This window comes from Orbicella franksi, chromosome 6 (assembly GCF_964199315.1).
Source record: "Orbicella franksi chromosome 6, jaOrbFran1.1, whole genome shotgun sequence".
NCBI classification, from domain to species: domain Eukaryota; kingdom Metazoa; phylum Cnidaria; class Anthozoa; order Scleractinia; family Merulinidae; genus Orbicella; species Orbicella franksi.
Genome location: NC_138150.1, coordinates 30,558,105 through 30,575,703, shown reverse-complemented (window position 1 = coordinate 30,575,703; position 17,599 = coordinate 30,558,105). Strand labels below are relative to the sequence as shown.

The following is a 17,599-nucleotide window of genomic DNA, read 5'->3' as shown; positions in this document are numbered from 1 at the left end:
ACACCTTAGTTTTAAGTTCAAGTATCGCTGGGAAGGGTGACGTTGTATAGTTTCCTTAACAATGCTCTGTCCTCCTCTTGCATGGGTGATTCATGTAACCTTTGTAAACCTTCAGTAAGCTGTCTGAAGCCTGTGCTCTTAGAACTTAAAAAAGTCGCGGGGCGCCGTTGTTTCGGCCCAGATCTATAGCAAGGCAAAGCAGTTTTTTCTTTAATTTCTTTCATTTAGGATCTAGATTAAGCCGTTTTTATTGGAAAACACCTATAAATAAGTGTATGGAATTATACTTTGTTTCCATTGGTGTTGTTTTAACTCTTGCATTTCGCCATGTTAAGAAAGTAAGGACTCCCTACGCCCATTCAATGCTTGCAGGCATTTTTCGTGTGTCCATGAATATTCGGTATTAGCTCGCGATCGAGAAGATTCCCCGCCATGTTGGCTCTTGTTTCAGCTTTGAGGTTTCTCCCTAGGACGCCTTTTCGTTTCTCCTCGTGCCCCTTCCGAATTTGATCCAAGATGGCGCTTGCTTGATCAAAATGCGCTCGCTCGCCAAAATACGCCTGCATTGCAGGCGAGCGTATAAGAGTTAATCCCCCGTGTAGGCCTTATTGGGTACCCAATAACAAAAACGATTTACTCGGAAATCTAGGTACATTTAAAGCAGAAATATCAAATATCTCCGAAACGAGGGTGGAACTTGCCATTCGAAGCCCCTTATTAGGGTTATACTGTTTATCGTATGCGATAAAAGGCGGTTTTTGTTCAACTGGCAATATTTTTTGAGGACGAGAAGAAATATCTAAATGGCCGTGTTTTCACAAAAAAAATATAAATCACTTTCCTCGTGTTTCTACCGAGCAGTAAACACTTGTAAGAGCTAAAGAGAGAACTAAAGAAACATTCGCTTTCGGCTCGTTTTCCCGCAGCTGCTCATGCCTCTATGTTACGAAACGCGACAAACGTTTTCTATCTCTAAACGTTTGTGAAGGCTGCGCTGTGAAGACGGAAGATAAAGGACGAGACAAATGACGACAAACGCTCGCGCGCATTACACAAGGTTGATTTGCTTTCAACGTACGTATGCGTGGCAAAATGAACCCAATGTTTTTCACCTACGGCTTTCATTTTCGGTGACTAATCACAATTACTACATGCATAGGAATCAAAAAAGAAACCACACCCTTAACAACATGCCCTCCAATATTTGAACATTCAGGGAACTTAAAACAGTGAGTTAAAGCTTTGTAGCGCACGTCCCCATCCAACATAACCAAGGTTTTCTAGGTCTGAACACTATTCGGCAGCCATCTTGGAATAAAGTATGGATAAGTCAGATGTCCAGTCTTCTTCCGCATTTCATTTTCTTCTTGCATACGAGGTTGAACAACGGTCATTAGGTAACTATAGTAACCATTGACGAGATTCACGGCGTCAATGTCTTGAAGCTCGTTCCCGTAGTCAAACAGGGAATCGAAACGAAATTCTCCCAGGGTCAAGAACGCTGAGGATTGGATCTGAAAGATTTTCAAAAATTCAATTTCAATTTCATTTTATTTTATTTTCTTACATATAGTTACAAGAATTGCATGCCCCCGCAACTAGATCCAGAACTAATCGAGGCGGGGGCAAGAAAAGAAAAAAGAAAAGAAAAAGAAAAGAAAAGCAATGATAATTTACAACAAAGTTACAAGAGGCACAAGTAACCAATAGAAACAACTACAACTAATCTACGATGAATGCGCACACTAATGCAGCGCGTTCGGTATTTTCCGCAGTTCCGACCCGTTTTCCATTTAAAACGTGTTGTAGATGTGTCCTAGAAGAATACCTTTGAAATGGTCTTTTTTAGAATAATTCATAATTATCTAACGTCTAAAAACATCAAAATATATAAATAACAGAACAGAACAATTTTCATGGCATTAAACATCCAATTACCAAAAAATTCTTTTCCGCTGAATTTATTCAAGTTGTCCTGTCTGCTAGTCATGCATTTGATTTGATGCTTTAGATAACTATATTCAAACTTGCCAATTCTTCAATATACACCACATAAGATCTTGAAGCCCAAATTACAGTCATGAAAATGTTCAAGATCTACCCTGGAGCCCCCTATGCCTAAAAATCTTCCTCCCAACCGGAGCTTAGAAGATTACTCCCTCCCCATCCCGTCCTTCCCCTAACCCCCATCTCCCTTCCAATATGTGAGAAATAGTGACGCAATATATCAAGCACGAAAGACCGTGTTTGACCACATTTCCACTGAGAAGAAAGTTGAAAATACGATGCGCAGCGGAGTATTTTTGACGAACTTTGAGGTGCTTGGAAATGTGGTCAAACACTGTCTTTAGTGTTTGATATATCTTCTCAATCGAATTAAAAACTAAAATTCAGGGGAAATCGGAGAAATACCATTGTAAAAATCTTGGTTTCTAAGATCATGTGTGCAAACTCTGTAAGGGTCATGATTTCTTTAAACTTTATCAATGAGTTTGAAAAGTCCTACTTACAGCACTTCCCAGCCTGTTAGGAAGGCGGAAAACAGAGAATTTCCCATCTTCCACTCTGGTGTCATCGTACAGTTTAGTTGGCTGGTTGGGAATGTATTCAGGGCAGTCTTTTACGACATAGTTGACCGAGGCGTGATAGATTGTCACGTGCGAGATTATTCGACTAACTATCTCACAGAGGTCTTCCTTTGAATCAATGCTTGCTTGCAAACCTCGAATCTATCCAACAGAAAAATAAATAAATATAAGGTATATTAATCTAAACGCTCCAAGAGGATTTAATCGGGGATCGTATCGCAATATCCTTGCAATATCAAATCGTACTTTACAAGTATTGAACTGAATAAAAACAAATAAAAGAATCAGTTAAGCTGAGATATTTACTATTCAAGTTGCTTTGCTCAATATTCTCTTTATCCAATCGCTTTTTTTTGCCTCGCCTTCCAAGTTATGTTCACGATGAACTTTGCTAATTTGCTTAACTTTCAAGCTATAGAATTCGTGGACCGACCCATTACGGAAAGGCTCGACACCTTTGTACGTGAGATGAGCACATAAGCTAATTTAGAACATTTGGTAAAGCCGATTTTTTCAGGCTTTAACACGACTACTTAATATGCTGTGTATTGTTAACTGCGATGGTCTTTCTTTTATTTAAATCTTTGATCTGCAGTTCGAATAAATGAATTTCTTATATTCCAGTTAATTTATCAGTAATTGTGGGTTATCATGACTCAAGCCTGTGCATTCCAACTAACTTAAAATGTTTCAGAATCTCATGTACCCGCTTCATAGCATCAGTAATATGAGACAAACTTGAAATGTTTTTAACGGGAACATTATATGTGAAAGTTGCAAATATTATCAGTTTGGGTTTAAGTACAGTCGCTGTTTGTTTGTTTGTTTGTTTGTTTGTTATTGAACCTTTGGTTGTTGACCACTTGACAGAGGTTGGACAGCCCAGGGGCCCGTTTCTCCAAGGTCCCGAAGAGTTTTCGCACCCGGAGAGCCATAGCAAAATCTCTAACCTTATGATTACAGAGCTGTTTTATTCACGTATTCTTAATATGAACAGAGATTCCCTTCATACAAGAAGTTTCAGGCTGGGTTTACGGTCCCGAAATGTTTCCAGGGCTTTCGAGAAACGGGCCCCTGGACCCTTTTCTAACTGACTTTCTTGTTAAAACAGGTTAAACCGAAGTTATTCATTAGTTAACTGATATGATACTATTGTTAGATATAATTTCTTTTTTGAAAGTAAGTATGGACTCGGATGCTTGATGCTTCGTCTTCGTATTTACCCTTCCAATGCCGCCATTCGGTCCAGTTCCGTCCAGTGACACTTCATTGAGGTAAGCCTGAAGTTCCAGGTCTTCCTTCACGTCTTGATCCTCTTTATAATACCTAGACACCGTTAAACCGCTTTGCATGACATTGAAAGGATAAACAAAGGGGTCTAAAAGGTCGCTGTTGTTTACGGTCTTTACGTTTAAGGTTGTTTTTGGCTTCGACATTTTTCGATTCATGTTGATGGTAATTATCTTTCGCTCCAAATTATGACTACGGATACGAAAAAGGAAAATAGATTTCAAAATAGAACTACAATTATGGCAGGTATAACAGTTTTGCGTTCATTATGAGCTTATCAGGGTGGTTCAAACCGTTTTTTACACGCGTGCTTCTCAGTCTAGAATACTGCTTGACTTTCAAGATAGTAGTAAAAGAATTGAACAAAGTTGAAAGGACAAGGCGAAGTGTCTTTATTTCTTACTCAGAGTGGGTTTCAATTGGTATCTTTCAAACATGGCATGAACAGTTAAAAACGAACTGCATGCTTTTTCTACTACTTTATTCCTGCTGGGGAAATTTCTAAATACAAGACGCAAACAATGACGATGGTCTTCCAGGGTGTAAGGAGTAGCGTGTTTCCTTGATCGCTTGAAAATTTCACTTTTGCTTCCTTGCTCGCCATTAATAAATTCCATTGTTCCCAATAATTTTTTCTGTCAAAGTTACTTTTAATAGTATAGAGATATCTCTTTTTCCCTTGAATTAATCCCTAAAATATCCCCTGCTCCTCTGAAATAAATGATCCTGTTCCCTTATTTCCCAAAACCCATGGGAGGCCCACAATGATGCCAGTGTACGCGTCAAGCAAACGATGTTGTCTGAGATAACTCTATCGTGAAGGTGCAAGTTCCACACAAAGCCGAGCGAGATATTTTACAGGCACACCTGGACTGTTTGGTAGAGCCTGAATAAAGCTTCTAAGTCACTTTTAATATGGAAATAAGATGAGGGCTCCATGCTCACTTACAAGTTGACGTAATCTTCAACCATGGCTTCGATAACTTTTAAGATTCTGATGCCGTCGTCTCGGAACGGAAAGTAGGGCAGCAGCTTCCTGTCATCTAGCCCACGGTCCTGGGAAAAATTACCGTATAGTTCAATTCCGTCATCATTGAGAAACGGAAGTGAACGTAACAAAGACAAAATCATTTTCTCCTTTTACCACCACTTTCATCAAGTGAAAAGAAAGAAAACAAGAACTTTCAACTTTGGAAAAGTCGTAGGTGTAAGCAACAGTTAGAGTCTGGATACTTAATTCCTCAGTTTCACATTTGGTTTATAATAATTCAATCTTCAAAGACTTTTAAGAGTTGGATGTGGCGAAGGAACCGATCTGTATGGCTAACTTTTTCTTCTGGCAGGAAAAAAAAAAAATTAGTACCTTTGTCATCCGTTGGCGGTGAGATGAAGAGTTCTGTTTAGTAATGCCATGCTTGAGACTTACTGAGCCGTCTTAAATGGAAAACCCGACACAGGAAGCTGGGGCGATACAGGATCTTAGAGAAATGGGTTCGAGAAGGCGATGCAGTGCCCTGTAGGGGCTCCGGGGCATCCTCCCCCAGAAAATGTTTGAAATTGTGGTCCTCGAAAATGGCATTTCCGGCATTCTGAGGCCAATAGAGCGTGTCATGATGTCTCATTTTTTTGTAATTTAGGGGGTTAAACCGAGCCCCCAAACACCCCTAGATCCGCCCCAGGGAAGACATTGCCACATACCTTGATGTTCTTTCTGAAGTCTGTCACTTCCCAGCTTGTTAGAGGATGTATGTCTTGTAAAAGTCTGAGTGCCCCGTCATTTCCATATGCAAACAGCACATCTGCAAACCCTGCCTCGGCGAGTAGAATAGGAGTTCCAAAGGTAGTGGGGACAATTGTCTCTCGGCAGTGATACTTCAGTATTTGATTCAGTGGATGCGTGGGAGGTAAGGTGCGTTTTAGGGAGACGCAGAATGGCTCTATGAAATAATGGACCTGAAACAAGTAGCTAAGATTAAAAAATGACCTAAAACTGATGACCTCAAATGCATGGTCAAAAATTATCACAGTTTTGCTTTGCAACCTTATGTTTTGGTCCGTGAATCGTGTCCAGAGTCACACTGAGATCCTATTTGTAATTGCAGAATAACAAGGAAGAGATAACTTCTATTAAGGTCTAGTGAAAAATTACGTCGTTGCCGCTTTGGTTGTTGCGGACTCGTTGTTATTACGGTGATGATTCTGATGTCAGCAGCAAATGTCAGTACCATATTGTCGAATTACGTACATTGACAACTACATAAGGTTTATGAGCAGAATACTGCTCTGTATTTCATTATGTAATAGCTTTTATTTCTCATTACTGTTGTTACCCTAGCAAGGTGCTCTGCAATTTGAGCATATCCGATGTCCGTGATTTGAACATTAAGTTTGGCCATCAACCAGTTGTCTCCATCTTCGGGGGTGTAAACTGCTGAATCTAGCGGAAACAACGTTTAGGTTTCTGAATAAGGAACAAAGATGAGAAACATATATATCTCATGCGAAACGCCAGGAGGTAAGAAAAAGTCGCGTCTCCGGAGCTTCCTGTATCTCGCACTACTGGCACATCAGTGACAACAGTGGAACTGATATTTTTTAGTATACATATATCTTATTAACCAAGCGCGAGCGCCGTAGTGAGAGAATATAGGTCCGAGGTCTTGACAATACGAGTAGAGTGTTACGAGTATCGTTGTAGAGCAGGGTTGTTTCCAGACAGAACTCAGGATCACCGGTGACAGCAACAAACTAATTTATTTCCGTAAGATAACTTCACGAATTTACAGCACTAAGCTTCTTTAAATTTGAATCAATCTCTCTTACAGCAGAACCTCTCGCTCTAATATACATGAGGCTTAAAGTTCTAGAAACTTCTATTTGGAACTAAATTAAGTAGTTTGACACATTTTCTAATCTGAGAAATTACATAAGGATTAGAATGTTCTGGAATGTTCTTATACAAATTGGTCAGGGCTGAATGACTTCCGGTTCTAGATTGTTCTGGAACTAGACCTAGACAATTTTTCGTAACACAGAGCCAGTGAGGTCCGTACAAAAACGACCAAGGGCCAATATTCCCTCAGGGGCCGTCGTACCATTTACGAGCTAAAAACGCAGTTTTGGTACTTCTTAAGGTGTTCAGCTCCAAAAGGTTCACAGGGGGGGGGGGGGGGGGTGGGGGAGGGCTTAAGCGGTACCATTTAGGGTATTGAGTCGTAAAAGGGTATGACGGGAGATAATGAGTAGTTGTTTTAGAATTGGTACATCTTAGCGGTGAAAAACATTTCAAGCCACGCTCACAAAACAGGATCTTGTTACCTGTTAGGGGTTCTTTTCAAAATTTCCGATGAGTATCCCAGTCCTTTCTATATAGGAGTTCTCCCCCCTCCTCCTTGGCCAGTACGGTACCGAAAAAGCTTGGTTGATAAAAATTTATTCCACGACTGATACTGTGTTGAGAAAAAATGACACGCGCTACGAGCGCGGACAGGAGAAAAACGTGCAATTCTGATTGGGAGTAGTCGACTAGGCTTACAATCAAGTCTAAACGACAAGAGATCGAGAGTTGGAAGGTAGAGAAAAGAAATCTTTTATGTTTAAAGCTAGGGAAGTTCTTTCAGAGCAGTGAGCGACCAAAACAAAATCTTCGAAAGTGATCGTGCGGGATCATTCGGGTCAGTGCCCTGTCCAATACTGAGAGATTATTGGACCGGCAATGGAGCAATCTGATTGGCTGATTTTAGTTATTGGCCCACCGAACTAACTTAATCGTGTCTGATAAATACTCATACACACTCATGTCACTAACCTGGTTTATAGTTCATTTGTATGGCAACAGGCACAAGCTCATTGCGTTTACCAACTTTGGTAGAGGCAAACACAGCAATGGGAGAGAGAAAGTCCCTCATGGTCCTTCGAGGATCTCGATCAGTGAGGTCTGGAGATCTCGGAAGGTCGTCGCATATCTCATAACGAAGAGCATAAATGCGACCCTGTTTTATGGCCTAGAAAAAAAAAAAATATTACACAGTTTGTTTGCGTTATATTAGTCATTTCCTTGTATAGTTCGTACCATGCGAGTTGCAATGAAAAGGAAAACAAAAGCTTAGAAATGTCTGAATTCTCACATGTGACAAGGGGAGAAGATATGGAGACTGTCGGTTAGCAATCTGATGTTTTTCAGGTATGATAATGTGTGGTTGTCTAACTAGAAATACATTTCCTTAATTTCTACATAGTTCTGCCCAAAAAATTTAAGATCAGCTCAAACGACCACTATTAAGTCATTATATTGATAGGTTACCTAGATTTATGAAAACGAGTGTTAAAGACATGTTCAACCTTTTCTTCGCCGACCCCGTCCAAAGTAAGCGATGTCAAAATTCCAAGGAATGTCACATTTTTATTCCTCCCACTTTTACCCCACTTGAAATGATTTTCACGCTATTCATAGGAGTGATATAAACAAGGTATGCGGCTCACTTGGTGCAAAAAAACGAACTTTTTGGTTACACCGTTTTCATAAATCCAGTTATATATCATTATAAATAACAAATAAATATTTGAACAAACACGCAAGTAATTTAGTTACGAAGTAGCAAGTAAATATATAACGTACATCCTTTAAAGAATCGTCAGTCTTGAGAGTCGCTTGCACAGCGGCTTCCCAATCGAATTCAGGATTCAGTGTTTCTTTCAACTTGTTCCAATCCAGTCCAACTGGTCCTAATAGAATAAGAAGTAGTTTTTGTGATAAAACGGCCCAGAGCCTTAGCGGGCAGCACTTTCTAGCCCGTACAGTAAAACAGAGGTTTCTAGAAGGACATTAATTTATCGGTCCTCCAAATTACTCGTAGCTCGTGGCCATGCAGGTCTGGCCTTACCATAAGCCAGGAAGTCGATGGCCTACTCAACTGGTATTCATCACGCATGCGTGGAGAATCATGATGTAAGAGGAAAAAACGACGAGCGAGGAAAAAAAAAAAAACTTGGAGCGGCTTTAAACCTTGACTCAATACAATAAAAACCGCGTGTAAGAACCTACTTGTTTTGGAGTCTGGCAAAATATACAGTACTGTATTTATTCACAACTGTATTATGTATTTTCTTGTAATATAAATTTGTGCTCTCAAAGTCACACTCCTTGGTTAAAATGTTTATCATAATTTAGCTGTAACCCACATTTAAGAACCTACTTGATCTCACTTATATTTTTGGGTGTTAAAATGGCAAATTTCTCCCAGCAGGTTCTTAAACTACTAATGGGCTCAACGCAAAAATGATCTTTCTCGTTAGGTTAAAGTTAAAGTTGTAGATAAAGTGTAAGGGGTTTTTGTAAATCATGTGTTTCGAGCATCATAAGTGTGGTTTTCAATATCGGCCCAATAACACATAAAACTGAACTGCTATATACATGTAAGTCTTTTAGGACCCACCTTTCTCTTCTACTTCTCCTGAAGGACAAAAAAATAAAGTAGATTGTTCGTCAGTATTTGGAATAATGTCCCCGTTAAGAAGAAACATGTATGTAACAGTTGTAACATTTTCCATATCCTCTGATTGCCTTCTTTACCAGGAGATATTATACATTGGTGCTTTTAAGCGCAGAATGCACAATTGCAACCGAAAAAAGCAATTGTCATTAACCAAATGAAAACACAAATAAGATTAACTACCACATGAAGGAACGTAAGCTATGAATTTGCAAAAATTACTCTGTTACCTTGAGCACAGTTTCCCCAACGTCTGTCTTTGTTTTTTAAACGTTCTACCGTAGCACACCATGGCCGATGGTGATCCTTTGTTGTGCATTCCTCATATTTGACTCCGTTGTAGAAGAATGGAAAATGACACCATTCTCCCTTTGTTGTCTTAACAGTGCAATCTCCAGCTTCTGAAAAGGTAAGAACAATTCTCTCCTTAAAATTGCGCAAACAATTATTGAGAGGGAGTCTTGAGTAGAGAATTCACTGACAAGAGGTACGTGGATTTTGAAGGAGTTCAAGATTTGAACCGTGACACTATTTTTAATATTCTTTTTTCGTTCTTTATGACCTCGAATAAAAATTCTTTTCATGCAAGATGGTGGATAGGGAAGCAGTCATGTCGAAGCAGTGACTAAGTGAGAGCTCTCGCCCCCACCATTGCGGCCCGCATTTTATTCTCATACTCGATGTCATAAGTAGTTTGAGTTTTTTTGTTTGTTCTCTTTCCCCCTGCCTGGGTTTTTCTCCGGATTTTCTGTTTTTCCCGTCCAACAAAAACCAACACCTTCCAATTCCATTCGAAACGGAAACTGTCGACAAACAGCCATTCCTCGGATGTGCCACTGAAATTTCGCACTCATCTTTTATATCTTTTTATTTTATATTTCGGAATTGATGAATGTAATAAAATGAGACACGACACTATAACTGTGGAACGTGTGGAAGCTCCTGTAAAGCGCACTCGACACTCTACCTTAGAGCATCAGTAGCTAAAGATAATTACTGTTAAAAAGTGCGACTTACCTTGCTTTTTTTCTACGTTACTGTCTTGTGCTAAACGAAGGAATAATAGTTAGCTGTCATAGCTATTAACGGTGTGCTTCTCTTATATTAATATTTTATACTCATATATAAATTTAATTATCTCGGACTTCCCTAATATCGTAGTAACAGCTTTTCTTTTAGTTTTCTTTTTTTTCTCTTCTTTTCCTTTCTTTTTATGTGTGCATTTGTGCTATCTTTATTTTATTTAACGCTGATGTCAACTGGCTGCGTGGCTCAGTTAACTCCTATGATTATTCCAGGCAGCCAGTGCTCCAATTTTTATCATCGATACTTTTGTACAATTAATATTATAGTGTGAGTGAGTAAAATAAAGATTGTTGTTGCTGTTGTTGTTGAAACAAATAAGCCAACTGCATTCAGGTTCTGTCTACCCAGTCTTGCCATAAGCACGGCATCCCTTTCCTAAAACTGGTCACACCTTCGAAGTGATGGAAAATAGCTGAGAAACGAAATTACTTCTCGTTTTACCCTTGTCAAATATAGGCATATTTCTTAAAAAAACTCGTGATATTTCTAAATTATAAATTAAAAGAGCTGTTCTTGCCGCTGTAGTTGTTTGTTGTTTGTTGCTTGTTGCTTGTTGCTTTTGGTTTTGCCTACGCAGAGTTCTGAACTTCCAGAATATATATATCTTTATGAAGTTGATCACCTTGGTCAACGATATCCGTCATTTGTAAAAATACATTTAGAATAAGAACTTTGCAATTTATTCCATTAAAAGCTAAGTTCTCAAACTATTACCTTGACAGAATCCCCATCGTTTTCTGTATGTTTCTGTAGTTGAGCACCAAGGTTTGTTATATCTGTCATTGGTACACTTGTAGTAAACTTTACCACGATATCTGAACGGAAAATGGCACCATTTTCCTTTAGTTGTCTTCACTGTACATCTTCGCTCTTCTGTAAAAAAATTTGATTAGAAGGAATCCGCCAGAAGTTCGAATAACAAGACCTAACAAGTGGTCAAAACCTTTTTACCAAGATTATCTACAACGTATTGCAAACTTCTGAGCGACTGTTTTGAATATCTTCTCAAAAGAAATCATTTCTAACAACACCAAATGTCGAGAACAAATTTTGAGGCCGGTTCATGTGAAACACTTAAAACTACTGGTGAAATGAAACGGATGATGAAATTTTACCTGTGTTTGCACAAATTTGTCTGAACTTTAAAATTTATTTTCTCGAGTTCTCATGGGAAATTGTTTTTGGTGTTATCTCAGGCATTTGGCCATATCTTTAGCTTTTAAAAAATGCAAAAAGGACTGTAATATACTTAAAGTTATTCTGGTACTATGTTTTTGTCCTTTAAAAACTGAAATTGTTTCATTTCCAATCGGAATTCGTCTTGAGTGCTTTTTTTGATATGTTTATCCCAACTAACCCATCCTTTGCTCTCAGTCAGCCTGCTATGGTAAGCTCAGTCAATGTGTCAGTTAGCAAACCTCAGTATGTCCTTGAGTCACTCGCTCAGTCACTCAGTCTGGCCGTCAGTCAGTCAGTCAATTAGTCCAGCCGTCAATCAGTCAGTTAGTCAGTCAGTCCGACCGTCAGTCGGTCAGTCAGTCAGTCCATCAGGCACACAGACAGTCCGGCCGTCAGTCAGTCAACCAGTTCAGCCGTCAGTCAATCAGTCAAAATCCAACCAGTCAGTCAGTGAATCAGTCAGTGAATCAGTCGGACAGTCAGACAGTCCGTCAGTCAGTCAACCAGTTCAGCCATCAATCAGTCAGTCAGTCAAAATCCAACTTCAGTCAGTCAGTCAATCAGTCAGTGAATTAGTCAAACAGTCAGACAGTCAGTCAGTCCGCCCGTAAGACAGTCAGTGATACAGACAGTCAGTCAGTCAGTCCAGCCGTCAGCCAGTCAGTCAATGAGTCCAACCGTCAATCAGTCAGTCAGTCCGACCGTCACTCAGTCAGTTAGTCAGTCAGACAGTCAGTCAGTCAGTCAGTCAGTCAATCAGACATTAAGACATTAATCAGACAGTAAGTCAGTAAGTAAGTTGGTCAGTAAGGCAGTCAGTCAGTCAGTTAGTCAGTTAGTCAGTCAGTCAGTCAGACAGTCATCGAGTTAGTCAGTCGGTCAGTCAGTCAGTCAGTTAGTCAATTTAAACGAAGCGTTTCCCTGTCCTCCATCGTCGGTATTTTTTTCACTTTTAAGGCAGCTGTGCCACAAAATACTGAATAGCATTGGTTACCAAGGAAACAGTCCAACAGTCCTATAGTCGTTATTTTTAGCTACCCTCACCATGTATGGAAACCTGTTTGATTGACAAGGGGTTGTTTCCTGCTAGGCGTTGTTGAGTAAAGAATCTATCGTCGATCCATGTAGTTTTGTTGTCAATAAATGCCTCATCACCGGATGCTCTCCTCACGTACTCCTGAATTAGACAAGGAAAAAAAAAAAAAAAAAAATACAGATTTGTGATTGTTATATGGCTGAAGTTTTTTCTCCAACAGTGTGATCTCTCATTGGGTCCTTCGAGGTCACATGACAACTAACAACATCGTTGTTTCCCGTCAAAAGTTTACAAGCGGTCAACATTGACTCATTAAGAGTTAAGGTGGCTGAACACAGTTTTTGATACCTGTGTTTCATTCACCTTTTTCTCTAAAAACCCTTGATCCTTTAGCGCCAAAAATGTCAGCAAGCAAGTTAACAACACAAACGTTGGTTTCTTGATAGTTAAGTTGACGTATGTGATATTGCCATGGCAACATGAATAAATAAAAACAGGCCTTTAAAATCGATTGCGTTTGTTTACAGAAAATCTAGTCATTAGATTTTCCTCATAATTTGCATGCAACAAGCTTCTAACGATGCTCGCAAGTTAACACTGTTTTAATAATAATTTAACAGAGAGATATTCAATTATCCCTTGTTGAAGGTTCACTGGAATATCTAGAATTAGTCCTTGTTCTATTCTGTTTGGGTGTTTTGAAGTGCAGGATATCAAAACTCCTGGTGAACCGCAGGCGATTTGTGTATAAAAATAAAAGCAGCCGCGGAAACTGAGATTGTTCCAAGGATTAAGCGTTCTCATTGTTGTAGGTAACCATCGAAAAAACTGAGTTGCCAAACTCGGGGTGAGGCTTAACCTCCGGTCTTTACGGCCTTGGAAATGTGGGCTCCGCGACATTTAGCTGTTCTTGACTATTTTCCTAGAAGTGTTCTACAAGTAAACGAGAATACAACGAAGATTACAGAACGCTTACCCCAACAGCTGGCTCCACAACTGACTCGAAAAACTGTGACATCTTGAGGTATTCTGAGATGTCCGTGATCTCTTGACCAAAGGTCGCATTGTTGTACTGCTGTAAAATTCCTCTGTTTATCTGTGTCATTCCTACATATGCCCTAGTGTAGTAACGTGAGAATGGGTCATTTAGAGCAACCGCTCCCAGTTCGGCTATGGTCATATTCAACAGGGCAAACCCATGCGAGGCTTGTTTCAGGGTAAATGTCTTCTTGTTTTGAGCAAGAGCAGCATTCCTAATAGCCATACACTCAGGGCTGGAGTGTTGAAGAAGGGACACTTCACAGTCAGCGGCTGATGCAGACCTTAAACAACACGAAAGGTAAGTATTATATCTTTCAGTTACTATGCGAGCTGTGATTGGTCAATTTAGCGGGCCGTATTCTTCTGTGCGACCCCCGAAAATTTGAAGCTATTTTTGTTTTGAAATGTTTCGTGATTTATCGCCAAGTGTTCTTAACTTTTTTAGCAACTAAAAGTGTAAAACGTTATTTTACGTTAAATTGTGTATTGAGACGTGCTAACGACTTAACGATATCAAATTGACTCGTTTTACTTTCGACGCACGTCGGAGATTTGAAGCCTTTCTGCGTGAACAGAAATCGTTCCCGAACCCATCAGACTCACAGTATAGATGTAATAAATATCTTACTAACCTTGTCTTCTCGGTCGGTACTGTAACTTACGGATCCTCGTTTTTTCCTCTTCAGTTATATGATGGCCCGCGCTTCGCGCTTGGGCCATAAATCGATGGGGAAAAAGCTCGGTTCGTAACTTACAGTAAGGACCTCGAACTCGGTTAATAAGTGGCATTTAAACAAGACATGTTTTTATTAGCCCACTGTGTGCCTTCAATAAAAGACCGAAACTGCGGTTTTGTAAATATTAATATATAGATAGCAAAGCGATGGAACCATTAATTTGATATATAAGGGGTAGATAGATAGATAACCTTTATTCAACCACGGTAAAATTCATCAGCTTTGAAAGACAATTTATAAACAACTGTAATCTATCAACTAATATAATGTAAAATAAATCTCCACGAATGCCGTCCTTTACTGTACTTCTTTGAGTAGACGTTTAAATTGCGCGAGGGACTCTGCTTCCCTTACATAACAAAGAAGACTGTTCCAAAGAATGGCGTCAAAAGGGAAAAGCTACAGAACTAAAAAGAATTACCTAAATAGCCATAAACTGGTCCGAAAACTTTACAAGAAACAACAAGCGACACGCTTAAGGCGGGTCAAAAATTTATTTTTATCCAGTGCCCATGCATATTTTAAGTTGTGTTAACACAAAGTTTATCCCATACAAATTCTAATTACGATGAGACGAGAGTGTCTGCATATTGATAACAAAATGCCCTGATTATGCTGAATAACGCCGTGAGAAAACTTGATACTTGATATGCACACAACCTGAATTCACTTTGAAATAAATTTTCCAAGATACATTGACAATTGAATAACTCTTACTTCTTCGGCCGAATGATGGTTAAATTTCGCCGGTTCTATTCAACAAAACTTTTCCTTTTTGTGTTCAGCAGCCTATTGGCTCATAAACAAAAGAAATGAGTCATTCAATGGAGTCGCAACTTAACGTCCGAATGGAATTCTAATGAGAAGTATCCTTTTTGCGACTGACTGCGAAATTTTCAAAGGAAGTCAACATCTTGCTATCAAAGCCGTGACTCTAAAATCGACCGAATTGCGGACAAAAAGAATTTTTACCCATCCATCTTCACCCCGCTACCGTTTTGTGTTCACGCTTTTTTAATTTCCTGTGTTTTTTTATTTTTGCTTGCGCTCATACTCAATGATCTTAAGAGGTAATGGAAATTTTGTGCCTCAGACTGAAATAACTCTGATGAGTTTCAAGAATTGTGACTGGGCTTGGAGGCGACGTAACATTTGCGTCTCAAAATGAAATATTATACTTTGACTAAGGTTTTCTTTTTTCCTCTTAAGATAGCTGTCAAATTACTATACCGTAATTTGCAGATGAATGATTACAAAAAAAAATCTGTATTTTCCTGTCACTTGCCATGCCATGTTCTTCAAGGAAAAAAGTTTGAATTCCACACTGAAAAGCATATTGTTGCCTTCGAAACGGTAGCTTCGACGTTTTCACGCTGTGTTAAATTTCAAGCGTTGATTACAGTACTGTACGTCCTTTTTAGTGGGGCGGCGAAGTAAAAGGGTCCTCAAGACCCTCATAAAAAAGGCATTTAGTTCGATTTTCATTAAAATGATTTAAAAAGGTTGTTAGAACTGTAAGAGAAGGCCATCAGTTCTCCCTTTGCAAAACGGGAGCTCTCCGAGTTTTGAGCTCTTGGAAAAGAGTTTCTCTCTAGCGGAAACGCGTTTCCTAGTTTACAAGATGCTTTTAATTTAGAAGAGCTTTAGTCTTTAAGCAAGACGCGATTGGATTGACGAAATCACTGTATGGTGTCTTACCCCTATGAATCTTCTATGAATAAAATGTATACATCATGTATATATCAAAGATGAAAACAAGAAATTGCGAAATCAAAAGATTACCCGGATTTCGTGTGATGTTTGTAGTTCTCGGAAAAAACCTTATTTACGGTTACTTTGAGCCATAACCGCGCCTTCTACATTTACGAACTGTCCGATCATCCGATTGATTTTTTAATTATCTAACCGTTAAAGATTCAAAAACTGGCAACGGATAAATAATTTTTCACCTACCTGGGCGCCGAGAAAAAGCCTCCAATTAAAATCATCATAATAAACAAATTTCCCATCTTGTGAGTGCGAAACAGCCCCGGTTTAGAGATTGAAACTGGTGTTAAAATTGTTCTCGCTCGAGAGTCAACTGAAATGATCTACTATGTTTTAACAGCGGTCAGTCACAACTTTTAATTAAACTGAAAACAATTAAAGGTGCCGCATTTCCATGTATGCAAAGAACCAAAACGAATTGGTAAGTACTCGCGAAAACTGAATTACACTTTTTTTGTAAGAATATTGTTTTTCCGGCCAAGGCTGAATATTCTAATTTTTCTGCCGATTTTAGGCTGAAAATATTCTTGTGAATGTTCTTAGATTATGGTGTATGACCATTTCGGTTTTCGAATGTATGTGGTGTCTGGATGGTATTAAAGTAATTTGCGAGGGGAACAGTTTCGCAATGAAAGAATGTACTTGTTTGTTTAGGCTTGGTTTCTCGCAATCAGTTAGCAGGCCTTTCATTATTTTCCTCCGAAAAGTGGTTTTCTCGGTGCATGCAATGCTCCATGTGTATGCGTGGGTTGGGTGTTTTGCGAGGTGACGGGCCGGTTCGGAGTTGTGAGACTTGTTCTCGTGTTCTGCCTTTTCCTACTGCCTTTCGTACTCGTAAGAGTATTCAGTTTGTTAATAAAACTCTTGCTGAGTTTCTCGTTATCGAACGAGTAGGGTAACTTAATAAACACTTTCCTTCTCTCTTTACAAACAGATATTTACGGATGGGCGATTTGTGTTTATCATCTTGTGGCAAACAAGGAAAATCAAAAGCTTATTCAATCTCAAAGATAAACAAAGATAAATACCGGCACAAATCAAATGTCATCTATCGTGCCGAGTCTTCATGTGGCGAAACCTACATTGGGGAAACAAAAAGAAACTTCGCAGTACGAAAGATCGAACATGAGAACAAGTCTCACAACTCCGAACCGGCCCGTCACCTCGCAAAACGCCCAATCCACACATACACATGGAATATTGCATGCACCGAGAAAACCACTTTTCGGTGGAAAAATAATGAAAGGCCTGCTAATTGATTGCGAGAAACCAACCCTAAACAAACAAGTACATTCTTTCATTGCGAAACTGTTCCCCTCGGGAATAACTTAATCGAACAAAACCAAGTTGTATGTAAATTTCCATCATGTAACACTGATGATG

General features: G+C 39.3%; 1 protein-coding gene across 1 annotated transcript; it reads right to left on the bottom strand.

Annotated features, from left to right (window-relative positions):
- Positions 1–186: 186 nt before the first annotated feature.
- On the bottom strand, positions 187–16,458 carry LOC145490603 (polyunsaturated fatty acid 5-lipoxygenase-like). The gene is made up of 15 exons (XM_081469693.1): positions 16,403–16,458; positions 13,648–13,993; positions 12,674–12,812; positions 11,171–11,329; positions 10,388–10,417; positions 9,601–9,771; positions 9,314–9,331; positions 8,497–8,603; positions 7,687–7,882; positions 6,209–6,315; positions 5,577–5,831; positions 4,828–4,934; positions 3,812–3,914; positions 2,511–2,729; positions 187–1,514 (listed from the first exon to the last, which is right to left on the bottom strand). The coding sequence occupies exons 1-15, from the start codon at positions 16,456–16,458 to the stop codon at positions 1,281–1,283; spliced, it is 2,247 nt and encodes a 748-aa protein (XP_081325819.1). The 3' UTR covers positions 187–1,280.
- Between the last annotated feature and the right edge of the window lie 1,141 nt (positions 16,459–17,599).

Coding starts and splice junctions, on each gene's coding strand:
- LOC145490603 (XM_081469693.1), bottom strand. CDS start 16,458: ATGGGAAATTTGTTTATTATGATGATTTTAATTGGAGGCTTTTTCTCG. Junction 10,418..11,170: donor ACGATGGGGATTCTGTCAAG/GTAATAGTTTGA, acceptor TCCTTCGTTTAG/CACAAGACAGTAACGTAGAA. Junction 4,935..5,576: donor ACTTCAGAAAGAACATCAAG/GTATGTGGCAAT, acceptor AATTTTTCCCAG/GACCGTGGGCTAGATGACAG.